General features: G+C 36.9%; 1 protein-coding gene across 1 annotated transcript in view; it reads left to right on the top strand.

Annotated features, from left to right (window-relative positions):
* RARB (retinoic acid receptor beta) overlaps nt 1-24,796 on the top strand; it is a 722,113-nt gene that overhangs the window by 327,128 nt on the left and 370,189 nt on the right. The window contains exon 4 of the mRNA XM_055320911.1: nt 272-725. Within this exon, the coding sequence (XP_055176886.1) occupies nt 548-725 (178 nt within the window). The 5' untranslated portion in view covers nt 272-547. The remainder of the gene's footprint in view (nt 1-271; nt 726-24,796) is intronic.

The following is a 24,796-nucleotide window of genomic DNA, read 5'->3' as shown; positions in this document are numbered from 1 at the left end:
ATAGGATAGTTGTGGCTATTGTGAAATTATTTGTAAATTTGATTCTATATTAGAATATAAGAATTTAAGAATAGTCAATATAGGGGAATAGCCAGGAGCTAGGAGAGCTAGATTAATACCTGAGATTTTTCATAAAATTTGATAAAGAAGAAGATATTTTTAACTTGTGATATATATATATATATATATATATATATATTTATTTATTTATTTATTTATTTTGTTTATTTATTTATTTATTATCTATCACTCTATTTTTTTTCCCTTACAGAATTAGCAGCTCTGAATCATTAAAGTGATAGCATTTCCCAGCCTTAAATTGAGACACTCAACAAAAAAGGCATCCTTCTTGTATATCAACACAAGATGAGAGGTGGAGAAATCATGCTGAGAAGAAGCAAGGTCATATGTTGAACTGTTTTGCCTTTTGCCCAGAAGACAGCTCAGACTCAATCCTTGCCCCATATTTACCTCCCTCACTTTGGTTCAAGACCTGAAGCGATGTGTTCCAGCCCCAGAGCACCTTTCATCCTGTGAGGCCTGAAACATGACCACCAGTAGCCACGCATGTCCCGTCCCGGCAGTGAATGGACACATGACTCACTATCCAGCTGCACCCTACCCATTGCTCTTTCCACCAGTCATTGGAGGACTTTCCCTGCCTCCCCTCCATGGCCTTCACGGCCACCCTCCTCCAAGTGGATGCAGTACCCCATCACCTGCAAGTAAGTACCACTGCAATTTGGTCTTTTCTCTTGGTTGGCTGGCTTAATGGATGTCAGAAAACAAGGTGGTTCATATCCCTGGGTAAGTTTTTGTTTTGGGGGGGTTTTGGTTTCTCTTGGTCTGCAATTGTACTTTTAGTTCTATTGCAGAAATCTAATTTGAAACCTGACAAATGATGCGTTTTAGAATATGGTCCATTCAAAACTCTGTTTTATTTTGCTCCATTTCTTAAAATGTAAACCTAAAAAGTAATCATCAGATATGTATGACTAACATTCCTGAAGAAATTGGCTGCTTGATAAATAATGTGGACAGAGGATTAGAAGATGATTCCATAAAAATCACTTAACAATAATGCTGGACTTAACATCAATTTTGGTTGTGAGGTCTTCTTTGAATCGCTAACTCTGCTCCTGGGTATAGATAGTATCTTTAATTGTTTAATTCATATCACATAAGCTTTTGTGAGTGTCTTCATTCACTTTTGGTTCTGTACTATGCTGTTCCTTACCTCTGCTCTTAACTATAATGTTGGGTATAAAGTATTATAAGATAAAAATAGAGTTAGAATTGTTCAAGACTGATACGACTTACTTAAAGAAAACATACATATTATGTGATTTTTTTTTAAGGCCTGCCTATTTCCGCACATGCTGTGGTTAGCCAGTGAGCTCTTTCGCCTTTGAGAAATAGGTTGGCCATATGACACCTGGAGGTGACAAAGCACATTTATCCCATGGGGATGCATCAGGGTGCCATAATGCCTTCTCCAGACTCTTTCACAGCTCAACAATAACTTTTGAGAGCTCTGTCTGGTAATTATTTCAAATTTTACTGCTCTTTAAGGAGTTCTTACCAGTATTGGCTTGGTACTTAAAAGATTTTCTTTTGAAGTATTACCTTAATTGTTTTGATATTTTGGTCTTTGTGCCTTAACTTCTTCTTCCCACTATGTTGTTAGCTCACTGGGAACAGGAAGTTTGCTCCACCTAACTCGGATTCCTCAGCAAATGGTAGGGTGCCTTCAGAACTAGTAGGGTGTTTAGGTGTCTGGGTGTTTGGGAAGATGTTTGGATGGTTGGACAGACGGACAGAGAGATGGAATGAATTTTACTACAGGGATGCTGATTGCAATCACAGTGATTATCATGCCTGATATATACTAACTGGTTTTCCTTCCTGGTATGACCTGATCATAATTCTTCCCTTCTGTGTTTTGGATTTCTGACCAGAATATGTGATCAGTAAAGTCTTTGAAATTGCTTAATAACATTTTCCCATGCTTCTCAAGTTCAAATGGAAAGTCGATACAGCCAAAGTGGTTTCTTGGCTGTCAGGAGAAGTAGAAAAAGAGCCTGTATTCAAAATATCTTGCTGACCCACGTGCCAGTTCAAACCCTGTTCACTCAACATGCAAATGATAAAATGAAGTTACTTTCAGCTAACACACGAAGCAGTCTGACAACATGATTGTTAAAGCTATTAAAATTTCACCCAGAAGCACCTGTATCCAATTCCATAGGTCAGCCAACCTAATGGATAGCACATTTGAATGTATTTCTTTCCTCAGATCACAACTATATTTTGTAGATGTAGCCAAGGAGTTAAGGCAGTATTATTCCCATCCTGAATGATGTAATCTTGCAGATGGCAAACCCTTAGGCAGCTGTAGACCCGAGGTCCCAGCAACTTTGGGCTACTTTAGGTGCTTATTAGTAAGATCTTTGTGCTGAATTAGCATTCATGAACACTTGAACACACTTTCAATATACAGATCCCTCACCCATCTGCTTGCAGATATTTTTAGGTCTAAGAATTCTATAGAGCATTGCTTGGCAAACTACAGCCTGTGGGCCAAATCCAGCCTGCCATCTGTTTTTATAAATAAAGTTTTATTGGAACCCAGCCACACTCATTTGTTTACATATTGTCTATGGCTACTTTCATGCTACAGTGTTAGACCCCGGATAGCCCACAAATCCTAAAATATTTACTCTCTTGCCCTTTACAGAAAAAAAATTTCTGACCCATGCCATGGAGATAAGAAGTCAAGTCATCCCAAATGTAATCAGGCTCTGTTCTCTAAGTGGTGATGTTTGATCTTCTAATTCCTTACGCTATTCTGAGTCTCAGTAGCTAGGCCTATACCTGAATGAACTGGGCTATATAATACCTAAGGCTCCACTCCATTCACCTCTAAATAAAAGGCTGGTTTGTTGGTTTGTTTGTTTGTTTGTTTGTTTTCGTTTCACAGTTACTAATAAGGCACAGAGACTGTCACTACCAGGTTGAACTGTAATGCAATTGTCATTGTTCTAGATCAGAGTTGATCAAATGATAGCAATTTTATATGATCCAACCTATAGGAGAGGTTTTGCAGTTCAGAAGAGGGAGGATAAGTAATCATTTTCTTTGAGGACCTTGGGGAGAGGGTGCTGAGTAACTGCACATTGAAAAATGACTGGAGAAGTGGCAGAAAAAGGATGAAGAACTGAAAATTCAGGCTGGAAACATTGAAGTTGGCTAACTTTATATGCTGGCTAATATTTTATTATTTCTTGCTACAGACAAAGTACATGAAAGCTGCTCAGATGAAAATCATTAAAAGAAGCTGCTGTTAATATGCAAGCTGTTAGTTGGCCCTTGAACAGGGAGTTGTCTTTGTCCTTGTTATAGTCTGAGGTTTAGAAAGACCAGGAACAAGGGTAAGGTCTTAAAAGTTAAATGTAGACTTTCTCTTGGCTAAAATTAACCATCAAATTTTATTCATGTATTGAGGTTATTTAGGGAGGTAGCTGAATTCTATAAAATCTCAATAACTAGCAGAACACATGCTTGGGTGGAAAAGCCAGCTAATCTGGAGTGGGTGTAGGGAATGACTCCATAAAGAGGGTCATGTCATTGAACTATGGGATTTGCTGATGTTTCTTTCCTAATCCACACACATCCAGATCCTGTAGTTCAGCCAGAAAGAATAAATTCTGCTACCCCTGTAACAAGGTTCTTTCAGCACCATGGAATTACAGAAGGCCAAGAACCTTCTACCTCAAAATCTAGTGAGAACAATTTCTGTAGCAGCTACTGATACTACCCCCATTTCTGACACTTCTCACCATTCACTTCTGATTCTCTGGTCAGCCTGTTCTCCCAGATGACAGCTTAAAATTTGTACATTAACCTCTTCCTTCAGGTAATACACATATCCCCATTCCCACATATAAAAAGTCCTTGACCTGCCATCTCATTTACAGTCATTAAACCTCTCTAAAGTTTTCTTACATCAACTATAAACAATTTTTATTTAAAGAATAGTCTTCTATAGTAATCATATTCAAATCTTGTGAAGATAAAGATGAGGTATGAACTTGAAAGAAAAGTTGTTCCAATAAAGGGGTAAATTCAGATAATCTCCAAGGCCTTTACAACTGTAGCAGGTGAGGATTCTATATATGGCAGTTCTGATTTTCTCCTTGTCTTCATGCCCTCTGCAGCCAAACATCCCATCTTTCTTTGGTGTGTGTCAATGGTGAACTCTGTTCTGTAGCATGGAGCACTTGGCCATTGGTATGACCATTTGTGACAACTCACAATTATGAGTGAAAGATGTGACCGCTTTCCAAAAAATCTGCTCTCCAGAACTTTATAACATAAAGGAAAATAAATATTTGCAGGGGAGAGGTGGATTTAAACATTTTCTATGTGTGTATGTCCTTGTCTTTGAATTCTGACTTAAATCTCTATACTGTAGAGTCTCTATGAGATTAGAAATCTGGAGACATATAAGAAAAGAGGAAGTTGAGATAAGTAATAAGAAAAACTAGCATGTATTGAGCATCAGTATATAATCCACTGAGCATTTAATGTATGCCATTCTTAATCTTTTTTAATAGCCTCCTAATACCACTGCTAAACCATTAGTAACAGTCCCATTTTGCAGATGAAGACTGTGAGGCTTAGAAAAAGCAAAGAGCAATTACAGCTGGTTCATGTTGGTGCCAGATTCCAAGGCCAAATCTTGGAGCCCCTAAGTGAATATTTTTCCCAATGTGTTGGGTAACAAGGCCAATTTAACTGCTCAGCTAATCCCACAACTCCACCATGACTGTCTCTTTCCCATGATGCTTCAGAGAGTCTTTGGAAATGAAGGACATTTAAAGGAATTCACCTCTTTAATTCCATCCATTACTGTGGAAGCAGATATTGTTTTTCATCCACTTGAGGCATTGAGGGCGGGCCCCATTGTTAGGAAGTCACTAACATCGTTAGGAAGTCTCTGCCCTAAAGGCAGAGATCCTGTCACCTCCAGGCAAGCATGACTCCCCACAGGAGGAAAGCCTGATATACTATGCCAGGGAATGCTCAAAATTGAATGTTCCAGAGCTCTCTGTGAAAATTGGACAACTGTCTGTCTGTCTCTCTTTATGGTTCCTTTCATGGCTGCTTGTTCTGTTTTATTGCCACACATGTGCTTTTTTATAGGTTGTTGTAAGCTGGAAAATATTATTAACAGTGTTGGCTTCAGAGACTCTCTCAAAATGATCTCCGTTTAACTCTACAATCTTAAAATGAGAGTTCTTTTCCTTGCTTCTTTAATGATCAGAAAGTGCTCTCCTGTCAAAATCACAAAATAGGGTATTGACTTAAAAAAAAATCAACAGCCTTTTGGAGAGACAGACTGAGAGTCTCAGAGTTACCAATGACAGGACATAAACTGAGTATTATTTCTATCTCTTGTCTTAAGCTAAGAGAAGCCATGTATATGCAGCTTGTCTAAAGCAGTGTATGTGGCCAAACTGGAATTCATGTTGGGTCTTTAAGACAACTGACCCATAGGTGTTGATCATGTTTTGAATACATGCAGATTGATAGTAACTAAAACCAACTTGTTAATTCCTATTGTCCAGCACTCTGCTTTATACTCTTCTTTCTACTGTAAGTTGTATTTGTCCTTAAACATACACAATGACCCCACTGGACAGGGATCATTTCTAGTTTTAAGATGTCTGGAGCTTAGTATATTATTGGTATTCAGCGAATATAATAATATGGTCCACATGCATGTATTTGTCACATTTTTAAAAAGATTTTATTTATTTATTCATGAGAGGTGGGGGGCAGAGATATAGGCAGAAGGAGAAGCAGACTCCCTATGGGGAGCATGATGTGGGATGGAGTCTCAGGACCCTGGGATCATGCACTGAGCCAAAGACAGACATCCAACCACTGAGCCACTCAGGTGTCCCATTTACCTTTTTGTTTGAAGCCAAGATAAAACTAAGTTAAAGTAAGAGAAACTTGTTAGGAATTCCAGTAAACTGAGTATAACAGTTTTGCTCATTTTTCTGTCTTTGGTCATTGAGGATCTCTGAATTTCTGAGGCTTATGGAGGTCAAAGACTTTTATCTGGATGCTTTATAAATAGTTTAAGTCTTTGGCATGATCAGACACTTTCAGTGGTCTTGTGTAGGCCTACAGCCTCATACACAGTATGTAAGAGTCTATTCCTTAAAGGTGGACAGGTATTGATTACTGGAAGGCAGTGCCTCTCTTCCCCAACAATAAAGGAATCTTTGTGTCTTCTTCTTGATGTCTTTACAATTTCTCCAGACTCTGGTCGAGTACAACATGTAATCCTTTGAATAGTTCTAATGAGGAGCTGGGTTCATTCTGTTTGTTGAACTTTACCCCAAAGGGATCAAGAATATGTGAACATGAATTAGAAACAGAAAGATTATTGTTCAATTTCATCAAATTAACTACAATGCCCAAAGGAGAATCTCAACTCTGGAAGTGTGTTCTTGAATAGAAATAGGCTTTCAGTCTAAAGAGACAATTGTAAAAACAGGAATGGATTTTCCTCTGACTTACTTTTGCCAATGACTATTCCTATGGAGAGCATGATTGAAAGTATACAAAAAAAAAAAAAAAGAAGAAGACTCAAAATGGAGAGAAGAGAGAGATTGGTGGTTTAGACGTAATATTAGGTTCCTTTAGATACTCTGTTTATTAGATAAACAGAGACATTTTAAAGGAGCATTTTTGACCTTAGGAAGATGAACTTCTGAAAATAGCCATAACAGCTCTGAGTTGGCTATGAGATATGAGACTTTCCATGTGTTCCAAATTTCTGTACTGATGAAATCATCAATCTGCAGCTCCTGTACATTTCAGATGAATTATTTTGGTCCTAATGATGAAAAACTCATTCATATAACCTTGAGTGATAGGAGATTAACCTCCATACAAGGTAGATGAATATGAGGACAGGTAAAATTGCCACCAGATGGCTGCCCTCTGGGCCATCTTCAGGATATATCTCAAGCAGTACCACAGAAGCTCTGGTGATTTATGCTGTGTTATCAAAGTGATACAGCCCCCTATTATGTCTTTTTTCTCTATTTTCTGTTTTGGATCCCTCAAATAGTTGAATGGTTTTTGGTAGTTTATTTATTTTAATTATTTTTTAAAGATTTTATTTATGTTTCATGAGAGACACAGAGAGAGGCAGAGACACAGGCAGAGGGAGAAGCAGGCTCCAGAGGGAGCCATGCTGCAGGACTCGATCCCAGGACCCTGGGATCACGACCTGAGCCAAAGAAGGCAGATGCTCAAACACTGAGCCACCCAGGTGCCCCTGTTTTTAGGAATTTAAATGAACAAAGAGAGGGGGAGAAGGAGGAAGGGAATGTGGGAAAGAAGAAAGGAAAGAAGGAAGGAGGAAAAGATAGACAGAGAAAGAGACATTCTGGCCCCATTATGTTCCCTCCATGCCACCTCCAAGAACTTGAGGCTGCTGAACCAACCAACAGCCAGTGGTACCATCAGCACTCTTGCTTTTTTCACTTTCCATGAGAATAAGGATTAAAAGAGCTGTCATCTGTTTAGTGTGCTACATACATTACCTCTATCTGCCATCCGGAAAAGAGAAATAGAGGAAGACTAAGATAACCAACTTTCCTAAAATTGCTCAGGCAAAAATGATAGAACTGGGTTTCAGTTCTTCTTGCTCTGGCCAGTCATCTTTTCACACCTGTATGTTAGATGTGGATGTTGAGGTGCTACAAAGGTTTTAAAAACATTCTGTCTTTAAGGATCTTGCACTCCTATGGGGAAATCATAATTGCCTAAAATAATTTGGATCTCAAACTCTGATTGTTCTCTATTCTTTAAGGCCTTGATTTTATAAAGCTTATAACACCCCTCCCACCCACATACCCGCTATGCATATGGTAATTTACTCTACATGTCCTGTTCTGCTGTCTTCAGTAATTTTCATAGCTTTCCCTCCTTTACTCATCTGATAACTTGATGCCTGGCATACAGGGAAAACTCATTTAAGGTTCACAGAATGACCAAATCTATGGTTCTTGCTGATGGGGGACTTTGACAATTTGCAAGTGTGCTTTTGGATGTCACCATGATTGGCAACACTTTAGGCATTTAGGGGGTGAGGGCTGGGAGGCTGAATGTCTTGCACTATGCACGAGAGTTGCAAATAATACAGAATTATTTCATGTCCTCCTTGACTTCCCATTGTTCACCAGACATTCATGTTAAGAACACTCCCCCCCAAATAAATTATGATTAACTGAACTTACCTATAACTCCATTTTACATATAAATGCAAAATACTATGTGCTTTTATTATACCGTGAATTATTTAGAACTATAATTGCTGTGTAGATGGAGAGTAGGCTGATCTTTATTTTGTTTGGAATGTTCCTAAGAGTCATTTACAATTTCAGATTACAATGTCACCACTGACTAACCCATACCACATGTTTTTATCAGTCTGCATTTGTAGGTAAAATATTCACTGTAATTCTACACAATAATCATCTTACTGCTTCTTTATTCCTGAGCATTTATACATTGAAATACTTATTATTTTATTACAATTTACTTTCTTTGAATTCATTCTTTTTTTTTTTTTATGATAGTCAGAGAGAGAGAGAGAGAGAGAGAGAGAGAGAGGCAGAGACACAGGCAGAGGGAGAAGCAGGCCCCATGCACTGGGAGCCCGATGTGGGATTCTATCCCGAGTCTCTAGGATCACACCCTGGGCCAAAGGCAGGCGCCAAACCGCTGCGCCACCCAGGGATCCCTGAATTCATTCTTTATATTGCAGTGAAGACCATATATTGATTTCTTTGAAATTATATGTATAGGTGGGCTATATTATCTATGACTGTCATTTTAAGATAGTAAAGCAGATGTTATAAAATATGTTACTAAAAGAAGTATTACATTCAATATCTTGAGGATTGCTGGAATGATTGGATGGATGGATGGATGGATGGATGGATGGATGGATGGATGGGTGAGTGAAGAATAGTTTACAGTGTCAACTAAACTGCTTGGAACTTAAATGTTCTAGCTGTTGAAAGAAAGTCAGTAAGGGTCATGGACAGGAAAAGATTTGTGAAACCAAATCTGATGATCATGTCAGGCATGGGGCAGTGATATGTCATGGCGAAGTCATATGCAGAAGACCTGTGGAAAGTGTTTAAAGTTTCCCATCTTGGAAGGCATGTGGGGTTGGCAAGGAGCCATCCAGCCCTAGCCCCTATTTCTTGATGTGTAAACAGTGTCTCCAAGGTATACAGGAGGGAATCAAATGTTTTCTTATTCATGAATTTACTCTTTCAATATTTATTTGACACATATGCGTTAAGTATTGAAATAGGCACCTTTGAGTCTCTCTGATGGTTTACTGGGTAAATTTATCAGAGTAATTGGTTCTTACTTGTGTGTCATGTCAGAGTCTGTCACCAAAAAATGCTCAGTATCACTCATCATCAGGGAAATGCAAATCAGAACAATGAACTATCACCTCACACCTGTCAGAATAGCTAAAGTAAAAAAAAAACATAAGAAATAACAAGGATCCATGAGGATGTGGAGAAAAAGGGATGCTTGTGCAGGGTGGTGGGAATGCAAACTGGTGTAGCCACTGTGGGAAAAGAGTATGGAGGTCTCTCAAAATTTTAAGAAGAAAATTACCCATAATCCAGTAATTCCACTACTGGGTACTTACCCAAAGCAAATGAAAACACTAATGCGGAAAGATATATGCACCCCTATGTTTATTGCAGCATTATTTACAATAGTCAAGATGTGAAAGCAACCCAAGTGTCCATCTATAGATGAATGGATAAAGATGTAGTGTGTATGTACACATGCACACACACACACAGGAATATTATTCAGCTGTTAGAAAGAATGAATGCTTGCCATTAGCAACAAAATGGATGGATCTAGAGGGTATAATACTAAGTGAAATAAGTCAGAGAAAGACAAATATTATTTCATCAATTTAAGAATTTAAGAAACAAAAAAACAAACAGACTCTTAAATATAGAAAACAAACTGGTGGTTGTTAGAAAGTGGGTGGGATGGATGAAATAGGTAAATGGGGTTAAGAATACACTTATTGTGATGAGCACAGAGTACTGTATAGAGTTTTTTGAATCATATCATGTTATATAATCATTATGCTGTACACCTAAAATAATGTAATACTATATTAATTATACTTGCATTAAAAAAAATCCACTTCCAATGATACATCATTTTAGGATTTACCAGGACAAACGTACAGAACTATTCTAGATTGAGTTTGCATATCCCAAAAGATGCTGAAGTCTTAACCCCCATTATGCATGAATGTAACTTTACTTAGAATCTTCTCAGATGATCATATTAAGATGAAGTCATTAGGGTGGGTCCTAATCAAGTATAACTGTGTCCTTATGAAAAGGGGAAATTTGGACACAAAAATAGAGATACAGGGAGAGTGCCATGTAAGGGTTGGAGTTATGCTTCTACAAAGCAAGGACCACTAAAGATTGCCAGCAAATGAATAGAAATAGGGGAGTGGCATGGAAAAGATATTCCCTCATAGTCCTCAGATGGAAGCAAGCCTTCCATGTACTTTGGTTTGGGACTTCTCGTATCCAGAGCTATTTGTGGTACTTTGTTATAGTGATCCTAGGAAACTAACTAATCAGGACTCTAATTCGAAATTATACCTTCCTACTATTGAAGGAGGAAAAATCGTGCTTTTGGTCTCCCCCCACACCCCCTCCCCATCTGAAAGTATCTAGTAATTTAGCTATTTTTCTCATAATTTTATGCTCACAAAGACCTCTTCTGCAATATGTGGCTGCTTTGGCTTGGAATAATGAATAATATTTCAGGAAAGTATTTTTTTTTCCTTTCCTTTCCAAGCCAATCTCCCTTGATTCTGGTGGCTACAAGTCCATGGTCATAAATCACAATGATCAAATTTGTTTTAATGAATATGTCTTTATTTCTCTGGCTTTATTTTGGTTACTAAATTTATACTCCCTTTCTTGACCTTCACATGTCTTTCATATCTATTTTACTCTTAATTTTAAACCCTTTGCCTCATGACTCTGCAGGGTTACTCATCACTATTGTATTGGAGCCTGTAGAATTCTCCAGAAGAGTCATTAATTTAACAAAATCATATTTCAGGGGCACCTAGGTGGCTCAGTGAGTTAAGTGTCTGCCTTTGGCTCAGGTCATGATTTCAAGGTTCTCGGACTGAGCCCTATATCAGGCTCCCTGTTCAGTTGGGAGTCTGCTTCTTCTTCTTCTGCTCCCCCTGCTTGTGCTGTCTCCCTGTCTTTCAAATAAATAAATAAAATATTTATAAAAAACAAAACCAAAACAAATTAATATTTCAAGTTGCAGTCCCTGGGGGTTTATTGGTGGCTGTGATCTTACTATAATTATTGGTCATTGATTATCTCAAACATCATTATTGGTTCATCTGATAGCCCTGGGCACTTGGGCATTCTTCCTTTAATACTGTGTTCTTCTTTTTTAATACTCAGACCTAGTTTTGTCTTATGGTTAGTTCTGTTTGTTTCCTGGTCTTTACATCGATTCCCATTACTTCTCTGTATCTGGGATTTTTTTTTTTAGTTACTTATAGCCAAAAGCCTTTTAAAATATTTTGGAAGCCAACTAAAGTTGTACCATGTATAAACTTAACCATTCTGAGCCTCACTAAACCTTTGTCTGGTTACCTTCACCCTCTGTAAAGTGGGTGGCTGGGCCATTGTTTTCTTATATAATAAGATACATTTAATAATATGAAAATCTGTATATATAAAGTTACTTTTTTCAGTTTGCTAAAATCTCAAAAAGTCATCATATTGATGAGAATGTCCCCTTTCTAATGAGAGTGCATATTGTTAATTTAGTGTTGAGGTGTTTTATCAAATATCTGTTAGTTTTGCAGATGTTTAGACAAAACAAAATTTCTAGGGAGTTCTGGGACCAAGGACAGTAGTTATCTGTAGCCCTGTGCGCAGTAATGACAGTACCAAGTTATGTAGCCATTGCTTTGTGGTGGGCTACAAAATGTGGCACTAGTGAGAGGTACTGCCTCCATATTGCCTTTAACCTTGGGGAATTTACAAAGACAAATGTACTAATTAGGAAAGCTTCATCCCGTTGAACCAAAAATGGTATTCATGTAGATAATTTTGGGGGATGGAGGAGGATGTTTAAAAATGGGGGAGTTACTATTTTCAACCCCCAAATTGGGTCCTTGAACATAGTTGAACCTCTGTACATCATTTTCCTCAGCTTGTGAAATAAGGGTAATAACAGTACCTTCAACGGGTCACAGTGAGATGGCTGTTAGTTAAGGCATGGAAGCGTCTACTAGCACTGTCCAGCTACCAGTGCTTACACTGTTTATAATAGGGCTGTAACAGTAAAAACCATATCAGTAGTAGCAATCATTGTTATCAATGCTCTGCATTCAAAATCTGGCCACTCAGAGAAGCAAACACCTGTGCTGTCTTAGGACTGACATTCTGATGATTGCTTCCAAAATATAAAGGCTGTTCTACACACACGGGTACTTTTCTGTATTTCTTAGAAGTCCATATTAGACATGTAGAAGTTTTCACTTTCCAGAATTTGTACCCTAAAGATTTTCCTTTCAGCCAGAATTCTCCAGAGGGTGATTTTACACTTGGGTATTGGAAAGGACTCTCTTTCATCAGTAACCATGGCCTGTTTAATAATTTTGTACTTATCACAGAGGCCACATCCAAGAAATACACATGTATTCGGGTTCTCTTTCACAGATGGGCTCCTCTCAGAGTCAGAGAACGTAAGCAAAAGCTGAACCTTCCTGACCTCTTAGGGCCTGCAGGCTCTGCAGGTCACTTTGTTTCTATAAACCATCTCAAATAATGCTTGCTTGAATTTCAGTGATGTGTATAATAATGCACATTTCTCAAGCATTATGGTTTTGCTTCTAATACCAAGCTACTCTAATATTTAATGGTTGTGAAATTGGCCAATCCAAAAATAAGTACTTAGAGGAAAAAGTTATCTTGACATTTCATACAAGCGAATAGAGCTTTAATAATGACCACATAGTTCAAAAGAAAGCTACTTTTCAGCATTTTATCAGAATGGCTTAAAGGAATATTTGACAAAACAAGGATTAGGGATTTCCTTGAGTTCTGATGGAAATCTCTGAATTAGGAAGTGGTCTTCATATCATCCTTGACTCTTGTTCTGACCTCCTATGGAAAGTTTTGGGATTTCTTTCTTCTTCCACAAAAAATCTAATTCCAGAACCAAAGCCAAAAAAAAAAAAAAATCAAAAGATGCATGTAGCACTATCAATAATACTGTTTTGTTCAGTTCTGAATCCCATAATGGGTAAGTATATGCATATTGCTGCAAAGGTTAACATGTTCTTTTTTTTTTAAGATTTTGTTTATTTAAAAAATAAAAATAAAAAGATTTTGTTTATTTATTCATGAGAGACACAGAGAGAGAGGCAGAGATGTAGGCAGAGGGAGAAGCAGGCTCCCTGCAAGGAGCCCCAAGTGAGACTCAATCTAGACCCCAGGATCATGCCCTGAGCCAAAGGCAGATGCTCAACCACTGAACCACCCAGGTGTTCCAGTTAACATGTTCTTTAGTACTTGCCACAATTTCTTAATCCCTGCTTCAAGGACAGAAAGCAACGATGTGTGTCTGGTATTTGGGCAAACAGAGAAGTGCTATGGAATAACAGAAGAAGATAAGGCTTGACACTGGGAATCCACCACTTCCATTGCAAACACAATGGGCAAAGACAGAATGTAAATAATATGTAAAGAACTTGTCCAATACAGAAAAATAGGCAAATAATTCAAACCAAAAATATACAATAGATTTCATTCTACTCAAAAAGAATTCAAATACACCGTATCAACTTCACATTAGTAATAAGGATGTATAATTCAAGACCAAATGCAATGCCTTTTTATAGCCATAAAAGTTACATGAATTAAGTGTGGTGACAATACCAAGTGTTGGAGAGAATGTCAATCAACAGATACTCTGAGATATATTGCTGGTGAGAGCCTAAATTACTATCATCTTCTTGGAAATGGCTCACATTATCCTATAAAATTGAATATTCAGATTTCCTACTATTGAGCAGTTTGTCTTCTAGGTAACTATCCTAGAAAAACTCTTTAATATGAATACTAGGATTTATGTTTAAGAAAGTTTATAGTAGCACTGTTTGTAAATTGTAAAAAATTAGATACCAGCCAAATATTTATGAACAGATAAATGCAAAAAATAAATGGTGGCATGGTCGCTAAATTCAGTAGTACCCATCACTGAAAATGAATTCACAGCAACAACATGGATAGATCATAAAAACATAGTGTTGAGTTGAACAAATTTTTTGGCTATATATAAGATTGTAATATTTTTTATAAATTCAAGAGAAATAGTGGTTAGAGAAATATATGTAATAAAGCTGTGCATTAAGGAGCCAAGGGAATAATAAAGACCAAATTCAAGGTAATATATACCTCCGAGAGGTTAAACAGAATAGATAAGTGGATGGGATAGAGAAGGAGCACATGGGTGTGTGCAGCAGAAGTTATAGAGTTCTAATTATTAAATATTTATTAGTATGTTTTATAACACATGCACACGTTAGGTTTATTTTTGTAGTTATTAGAGGTACATCAAAAAGATAAACTATAATTATATCTATTATGTGCTAGAACTAGAAGACAGGAAAAATGCAGTAGCCTGAAGCAGGAAATTCACTTACTGAAAGAAAGGGAAATGGCCAGTGAAAATATTTTTTTTTAATTTCTGTCTTAAAAGTAATTGTACAAAAGCAAATTTAAAAGAAAAATGCAAATTAAGATTTTATTTCTTACTTAGAAACCAAAGATTTAAAAGAATGATCCCATTGTTATTCAGGCTACAGAGAACAGCATACTCAGTGCAGCCTTGATAGGGAGAATGAAAATTGATACATCCTTTCTATGGAATAATTTTACAGTAAATGACAAGGGCCTTAAAATATTCATACTGACGGCTTTGCATTTTTGCTCCTGTGAATTTATTTGTGAGAAGTAAATGTTTTAGTGTGCTTGGGAAAACAGATATTAGCACAGACTTGTTTATTTTTTTTAAAAAGCTGGAGACAACCTTCCTTGCTAATAAAATGTGACTGATTATAATAGAGAATGAAAATAATAAGCAGACTGTTAGAATTTTGATGGAGAAGTGAATATATTGACATGAAAATGCTCAGTGGAAAACACAAGTTACAGAACTAATAGAACGAAGTCTTAACTATTAAAAACTAAGATATTCAAAATATTTAATATTCTTTATCTTAGATATATATTGTGTATATTTGGGGGTGTTTTTGTAAGTTTAGGACAGAGACTGGGGAACATACTCATAGTTTTTATTTCTGGATCATGGAACTATCCATAATGTTTTTTTTATCTGTATTCAGGGGTCATGCTTACCCTAATCACCTCACTGTTCAGTGCTTGGCCCCTCATAGTAGACACTCACTGAATGCCTCTTGTGTGCATGAATGCATTGAATAATAGCTTCTGGAATTAACTAAAATAAAAGAAGGGACACTTTTCATTGTGTTAATTCAGTTAAATTTAACTGAAACAAATATCCTACCTCCATCAGTATCCTTATATTTGAAGCATCCCATTAAAGGTGTTCATGCCTGATTCCATTTCATTTCCAAGGAATTAACCTTTCAGAGGGACATTTGCACTTTGGAATAGTAACTTTTAAGCTGAGGTCCTGACTTCACTGAGACTCTGGTAGAATTTCCAAGGAAATATCTTAGGGTACGAAATTTATTCTCTCGACTTCTTCAAAGATTGTACCATATGGTATCCATATACTCTACCCATGCCCAAGGCCTCTTCTGTGCTAATAGACTCTAGATAGATTATAAATGTTATTAGCATCACTGTATAAAAATCATAATTACCATCTATGAGAAACTATATATGTTATCTCATTTTTTTCACAACAAATAGGTGAGCATTTTTTAAATTAACTCATTTATATCCTATTTCATTTGAGGAAAATTTTTTCATGACAACTTATAAAAATTATATATATAATTTTTAAAAATTATAAAGAATTTTATTTGGGGAAGGGGAAAATAAATATTAGGAAAATGGGTGGAAACCATCTTGAGGCTAGTGTGTTAAAATGTGTCCTGTGAGGTAGATAATAAACGTAGCTCAGACAACCTAAAAGCCAGTCCCAAGTAGAGGGTCCCCACAGTCATATAGTTGATAGAATTCGTAAAATGAAGTCACCTGGCCATCTAAAGAAGCACAGATGACTGAATCATGAAGCACGTCCCAAAGACACAGTAAATCCAACTCTGTATATGTGTGCTTGTGTTTTTAATAACATCCCTCAATGTAGGCCAAATTAATCATTCCAAACCTCATTCGGTGAAAGCAGGTCCCTGTGGGAGTCCCAAACAATGTCTCCAGGTACACAGCTCTCTCACAATCCAAACTTAATCCAAAAATAAATATTAGAGTGTCAAGATAAATAAATGGTCTTCATAGCCTTCAGGCAGTTCTCCATAAAAACTGTTTTCCTCAGCGAAGGATTTTTGTGAGCATTGAGAAGCCATGAATTTGAGGTTATACTCCCTTGACAGGGACCAAGGAGCCCAAGGCCTGCCTGGCCCATAGGAACAGGGTTTTCCCTCACAGAACAATTTTGAATCCACGCTAAAGGGCACCAGATCATGGAAAATGGAGAGCAGCACATTTAGAAGCATAGATCTTGAAGTCAGAAAAACCTCCGTGTGACCCAGCTGTAAGATCCTTGGATAAATCAGCACCCCTAGGACTGTCCTCTTGGCATTGCTATGTCCAAATTTTATCTGCCTGGAAGTAGGGCCGCATTAGGACTGAGTGAAAGAATGCTTGGAGGTGCCCTACATAGAGCTTCAGTCAGGCCTGATTTGTCCCTCGGCGTGGGATATTTATAAGGAGGCGGGGAGTTGTGAGAAGAGGAATAATGTGAAGAGGAGAAAGTGAAATGGAAAATAATAATATCAAGAGCGAAGCCTCTTTCTCACAGGACAGCTACCTCAGCAGAAGCAACTGGATTCAAGGATGCATTTTCCTCAGTTGGATTAATTTTCTTTGGCCACTGGAAGGAATAGTCGGCGAATGCACTCCCACACGCCCCAGCCCTCCCCACCCAGCTGCATCCCCCAGACACACACTTGCAACACTGAAACACCCACTGGAGGAGACATTTTATGCTTCCAAATGTCTAAGCCTTCTTTTGTGTGGTCATTAAGATCCTGATATGTGCAATAATATGTTCCTTTTATTTGGGGGAAAATATGAAGTATTCCCTAATCCTATTGTGGACTTGCATTACAGAGCACAGCAGGAGATGTTTAACTGGCAAGTTCTCTCCGAGGTCACAGTGTGCCACATTTTTTCATGGAAAGCTTCAACTGCTCAACTAAAGAATGTGTTTCTTTAACAGACAAATGAAAAAGAGACTGCTGGGTGATTCCTTGAGGTATGCTTAATTAATTCCAATCTATTAATGACGGCAATTTTCTAGTTTCAGATGATAAATGGCAGCCCTTTCTAAAAGGCATCTTGAAGAGAAAGGATCTTCTCCCCACCCCCAGAGTTTTTTTCTTTGTCCTTGGCTACTTCTGTCGCTTGGTGCTCAGAATGAGCTCACATCAGTAATAGTCATAAATGATTTACAAAAGTAATTCCTGTCTAATCACTTGGGACTTGGCGGTTTTATGATGTTGCCAGATGTGCCATCAAAAAAAAAAATCATCCGGTTCAGAAACTTGTGATAAATTGAGTCAGAATCCATTAATTCCCTGAAGGCAACTGGTTGGTTTGCATGGATTTGTGTTGGGGCTTTGCCCATCTTCTTCTCTTTATCCCTCATTCAAGTGTATAGAAGACAAAAAGAATTCTGTGAGTACAAAGTTCCTGAGAGGTGGTTAGCATTTATTAAAGTCCCTAGAACAATTTTAATGTTTCTCTCATGTGGTAAGAGGACGTTTAGCCCAAAGGATAGGAGGGGGAAATGTGAAAAGCTCTAGGGGATCCTATTTCTCACATAGATTCCTTCTGTCCCTCACAATGCTGATGTTTCTAATACTCTCCTCTTTTGAATGAAAGTTCCCCCTCAATTCATCTTTACTTCCTCTGGACCCTCACCACATGAGTGTTATATCTCTAAAAAAGAATTTTGGGTATTCCACCTTATAAGTGGTTAGTGGTTTAAACATTTTTCCCTCCCATGAAATTGTCATTTTGTTAAGTTTGAGTCCCACATTTTCTCCAAGTATACTTTGGATGATATCTTTCACCAGGGAGAGTCTAACTAATTTTGGTGAATGAAGGAAAGAATCCCTAAGTGGATGACTGTGAATTTTTATCCCACAACCCATGAAGGAGTAAATGGAAAGATCTGTATTGTGTTTCTTAAACCACTTGTTGGATTGCATATAGTAACTAAACTGGGCAGTCGAGGACTTTAAATCAGCTTATGCCATCTACCCAAGGACTTGAAATGGTACCTTCTCAACCAGAAATTCTCACAATGGAGATTAAATTTTCTATAATCCAGTGCAACAAGGCATAGTAGTGTGCTTTGCTGACGACTCTTTAGGGACAAAATTCCCCATGTTGTCTCTAATTACAAAGTCAAGGAATCCTGTGAATTTGCTAATGTATAGGTTTTCTTTTAATGTAAAAACAGGCAAGGAAGGGGGGTGGGGAATGTGGAGTCCTTTTGGGGAATAGGCAGAGTATTGACATAATTCAAAGTCTGGAGGTGCTTATTTATTTTTTTAATATTTTATTTAAATTCAATTTGCCAACACATAGTATAACACCCAGTGCTCATCTCATGCCTGGCGGTGCTTATTTAAACAGCTTTGCTGGATGCCTGGGTGGCTCAGTGGATAGAATCCTGAATCTGGCTCCCTGGGGGGGAACATGCTTCTCTCTCTGCTTAGGTCTCTGCCTCTCTCTCTCTGTGTGTCTTTCATGAATAAATAAATAAAATCTTTAAAAATAAATAAATAAACAGCTTTGCAAAAGTGCACCCATGACGGAGAGCTTTGAATGTTCAAAATCTAATATTGACATAATTCTTCATCTTTGGCTCTTCGAGGACATAAAGGTAGTATCTTTTGCCCATTGACTGTAAATATCAGAATAGGAGTCAGAAACCTTTTTGATATCATTCTGTCAATACAACTAAAGAACCTCTCATAGTTGAATAATTTATAGATCAAACAAAGGGAAGCACTGTAGCCTCTTGGGGCCCCTCATAAACTGATTATTCTCCAGATTTCCTGCTACCCTTTTAAAAGATTTTGACTGGTAGAAATGAATGTAATTGTTTTAAAACTACTAGCCAGTAATATTGGGGTTTAGCTATGTTTTCAAGGACTATATTTACAATGAAGATAGACATTAGCCACTACAACTTTGATGACTTTCTCATATTAATTGATACCCTAGCCTGTAATTTATTTTAGTGCATGTGTTTATTGAATAGAAATAGCTTATAAATGTCCCAATATTGGAACATCAGAGTGTAATCTATCTAAAGTATGGCTCTAGAAAGTTAAACTATATTTTCCTCACTTCTATTTTGGTTTTGGTCCATATGCAGACATGGTTTTATATTATTCCAGGCATGAAACAAAGACAATTTTTAATTGTGGTTCTATTTGTCTTTCCATTACAAGTGCATGCTGTTGCTTGTTATTCTGTTGAATATTGTTGAGGATATTGCTTGCTATATTCAACAATGTTGTCTTTCTGAACCATTATAGGGGAAAGACCCTATTTCTGTTTTCTGTCATGCAATTATGTTTCTAGTGAGAAAAAAAAAAATATTGTATGGCCAGAAAGACTCATTTGGCAATCACATCTCCCTTTTGGTGTTGCTTCTCAGAAGGCTTAGAGTCACTGTGGCAGTTAGCGTCAAATACAAGATTAATGGTGAACGTTTTCCAGATTTACCCACCTTTGTACATTACATTTTTTCTTTCTCATCCAGTTCTACTCTGTTCAACCAGTTTTCTGTTTTATTTCAGTTCATTTTATGTGTATTATATATAGCACTTAAAGTCCTTTTTACAGAAATTTTCATTTTATTATTATAATATATGCTTCATAATTATTGTCTTAGTTTCTGTATGACATTCTGTGAAGTGGAGGTAAATGATTCTATGCATCTTTAGCATTTAAGTGGTTTGTATTTTTTTTCTAGTGATGGAGAAAATAATAACTTTCACATCCAAGTTTTTTTCTTATGTCTATTTTTTTTTAAAAAAATTTATTTATTAGAGAGAGAACACAAGTGGTGGGAGGGGCAGGGGGAGAGAGAGAATCTCCAATAGACTCTGTGCTGAGCACAGAGACTGATGTGAGGCTTAGTCCACAACCCAGAGTTCATTACCAGAGCCAAAATCAAGAGTCAAGACACTCAACTTACTGAATGACCTAGATGCTCCTTCTTATGTCCATTTTTAAAAATTGTTTTCTTTGGATAAATTTTCAAGGATGAAATGGCTTATTCAAAAATTTTACTCTGACAACCTTGATCTAATTTGCCCTTTTTGGAAGATAGGGGCAAGAATTAATCCATGATAAATCTGTATTTACATGTAGACTAAAGGATGTCATTTATTGCTGAAAATTTACTTTTTATAGGAAGTAGTTAAAACTTCACATTCAGATCTTCTCAGTGAATATCTTGCTTTTGTGTGGAAATGGGCCAAAGTGAATCTGTGCTTCAAGTCTCAACATTCCTTCTTGATTAGCAGAAGAGAAATTACTAAAAATAAAATATATTTACTCAGCAAAATATAACATAGACACTAAATGTGAACTTTTAATATGCCTATAATATGATTTAAAAGCTTTTTATAAAGAAGCTGTCATGCTCTTTAGTGATTTAGCATTAAGTGACTTCCTTTACCACCTAGATTTTCCATCTGTGGTTCATAACTGGAGGTATAACTGTCCCCCAAAAGCATTTGGAAATGTGTAGGAATTTCTTGGCTTGTCATTTACAACTGAGGGCTGCCATTGGCAATTTATGGGAGCCAGCCAAGTGTGCTCAACATATTACTGCGACCACCTATGTACCAGGTATTCTTCAAGGCACTTAGAATATACATCTGTGAATGAAACGTCAGCCCCTCATGAAACTAACATTCTAAAAAGGGACTCTTAATGAATCTTGCTTCAGTCCACAAAGATGGAAAAAACAATATGTAAAATTTCATTCACCCTATCATCAAATAAATATGCAAAAGGAAACTGAGTTAGGGGAAGGGCCAACAGTGGTAGCTAACATTCCACTCAAGAGAAAAGCACTATGTCAGTTGGTCTATCTATCCACCCCTTTTGAGTTTGACCATTTTGGCTTAGTTGTTTGTCTCTCTCCCACTGATCCCACCTTCACCAAACACATGATTTTACATTCTGCCTAAACCACAGAAAATTCATCTCTAATGGAATGGAATCCATCTTCCCTTGGCGTTTAGACACCTCCCAAACTGTTCCAAAGTAGAAAGAAGTCTTTTAAATATTAATTTTAAAGCAAAAAATAAATCAGTTAGCACTAGGATTAAAAGATAAGAACATTCAAACATTAAGACCCTAAAAAGTTCAGAAATCACTTCTTTGTTCTATGGAATTGCAATCTGATTGTGCTTTTTATTGTTTTATATGTTTCAATTAACTCAATTGTAATTGCTTGTCAGCATTTCATTCTAAGCAATAAATTTGTCATAAAAAAGAGTGGAAATAATCAAATTTCATTGTTCATCATTTCAGTGTTTATTTCCCTTATCTGTTTCTGCTACATTGGAATATATTCTTTTGCTAGCAGCTGTTGTGATATGTTTTATAGGGAGCTATTTTAACAATTTTCTTTCTAATTTTCCTTCAGTTATATATGTAGATTATTGCTTTTCAGAGTAAGAAAGAAAATGATCAGATGGGAAAGGAAAAAGGGAAATGGAGAATACATGAAACATGGGCAGTGTGTGCATTTTATATATTTATATGACATATGTATAGTTTGTACACTACACTTAGTTTTTTTTAAAATTAACATTTAAAAACTATGTGATTAACCAATTAGTAAAATGATTATTTAGCTGTGCAGTTTGAATGAAAATATTTTTGTATTAAGATTAGACTGCAGGATATTGTTGGTATCTATGAACTCCAGTAGATATTTGCACTGGTCTGGACCTCTTTGAACATTCAGTAGCACTCTCTTCTTCTCCTGATTCTCCTGACCTCTTATTAAGTCATGCTTGAAGGAGTGTGGTGGGAAAGTATACTAATTTATACTAAAGTGTAGGTAACTAATACAATTTACTATCTTAAACATCCTGTGGATATTTATTTTAACAGAAACACAAGTTTTACTCAAAAATATTAAAATATGACTCAAAACGTATGTGCTTGGCATCAGTCAGTATTTGGAAAACAGGAGATATTTCTTGATATAAAAGATCTTTGTAGTACCACTGAAATGGCATCACACAAACTGTTGACTGTTCTCCTTGTCATTCTTGATGGGAGAATTTCTTTGCCAAACAGTTTCACCTGTAGATATTTATCTCTTATGCGCCTTACTAATTAACTCCTTTTCAATGTGGGCCTTATCAGATCACTTAAAAAATATGCAGTATCTTCTATGCCCAATTTCTGATACCATCATTTGTCAAAAGGTTTATTCTAGTTATTCATGGGCTAGGGAAATAGATTTTTAACATCATTGGATTTGGTTGGTAGGTTTCAGTAGTAACATGCTAAAGTAATATTTCTTAATATGATTTTAAAAAAGGACTTGTGGCATTAGCTTGGTTATCCCTTAATACTCTATTCAGTTTCTGCATTTATTCCAGATAAATCCATCAAGTTTCATTCCTATTACTGTTCTCATCTCTACTGAATTTCCAAGCATTTTCTTAACACCTTATAAAGTTCATTGAGTTTAAAATGCTTTTTATGGAACAAAGGTGCATTAAAAATTTAACTTGATAGTGAATTTCAATTCAGTGAATTGTATTTTACCACTGACTTATTGTGAAATTACAGTTTCACTCCCAGAATGAAAAGAAAAGGTGTGTGGGGGGGTGCTAAATAAATCTAAGTAACAATTACATATAGAAATTTTGTGAATCTAATCACATGTTTAAAGAAACACCATAATGCTTTCAGAAAACATGGATAGTGAGAGAATATCAAAATATAAACAACTCCTGTAAAATACCCAGAGCTATATATATCTGAAGTGTATGTAGTTTGTTAATTTCCTAGAATCAGTGTTTTAGTATTCGTGACTCGATTTTAAATAAAATATTTTGTCAGTGAACTAATGCCAATGAGGCTGTTGGGGAGTTTTGTAGTTATGCTTCCTTGTTTCTGTTTGTTTCAAGTCATTTCAAAACCATTCATCATGGTCAGCTCCACCTGTAGAGTTAGGTTATCAGGTGTACCATTAACAGAATTTCGGATTTGCATAATCCCTTATATCTGTAGGTGAAATTTTCTCCTTAGTGCCTGCCTTTTAAGTGGGACATTCTTATACCTTGCTATTATTATATTACTCAAGGGGAGCTCTGACAGGCCAGAAAAGAAAAAAAAAAAAAAAAGAATTCCAGATGCATCTGTCAGGTTCTTAGTCTGTCTTCCCTTTGAAACAGACTCTGAGACAAAGATTTGAGTACAACTAGTTGTATTAGGAGGTGCAAGAAATTAGGGGAGTGGAGGATATGATTGTAAGAGAATGAAGCCAATAGAGTATGTATTATCATGCAAACTACCATGTGGGCAACTGGCACTTCATCCCTCAGGAGGATTCTGGGAGACAATGTAGACCTGCATCTGAGTCACCCTACCCGGCGGCAAGCAACTTGGTTATTTACCCAACAGTCCCCTGACTGAGGTTCTCAGGTAATGATCCTCGTTGCCCAGTGTTTCCTGCCCCCACACCCTTGCTGCAAATGGACGCTGTGGCCAGAGAAAGCCCTGTCACAAGGAGTTGCAGTTACTGGCTGTTGAGACGCTCTGATCAGCCCCCCCACCCCTGCAGACAGCATCTGCTGAAGCAATTATCAATTCGCGGCCACCTAGCCTTTTGATCATTAGAGAAATATCACATTGCCATTTCCCTGTAAAATGAATGAATCATCACTAAACATTTTAGAAACAGCATAGATAATACCTACCCTCAGATGCCTTTTCCAATGTATCTAATTGCCCAAATATCTATATGCTCTATAGGCTAATACTATAGCTAAATATTTGCCCAACTCTACTTTACCAGCCCTGAAAATATTGCATCTTGGATGACCCCCATCCTCTGGAATTTAAATTCCTGATGTCCTTTTATTATTAAGTTGATATTTTAAGGCTTCTCCAAGTGAAATTTCTAATTCTAGAGAGGCAATCTCTATGGCTCACTCAAGTTTTTACTCCTAAATCATTCAGGTCACATTTTAAGATGCAGGTAAAAATGTATAAACTGCTGATGTGCTATATTGAATATTTTGCTGGTTGGTCAGGGAATAATGAGGTCATTTGCCTGCGGACATAGTTCCAGCTTAGGTCTACTAAGTATGTTTTTTATTTTGAGCCTTAACCGAAGAAATCTCTAGGGGTCATCCCCTGTG

The sequence above is a fragment of the Nyctereutes procyonoides genome, unplaced genomic scaffold, assembly GCF_905146905.1.
Source record: "Nyctereutes procyonoides isolate TBG_1078 unplaced genomic scaffold, NYPRO_anot_genome, whole genome shotgun sequence".
NCBI classification, from domain to species: Eukaryota; Metazoa; Chordata; class Mammalia; order Carnivora; family Canidae; genus Nyctereutes; species Nyctereutes procyonoides.
This window is presented reverse-complemented; position numbering and strand designations above follow the sequence as displayed.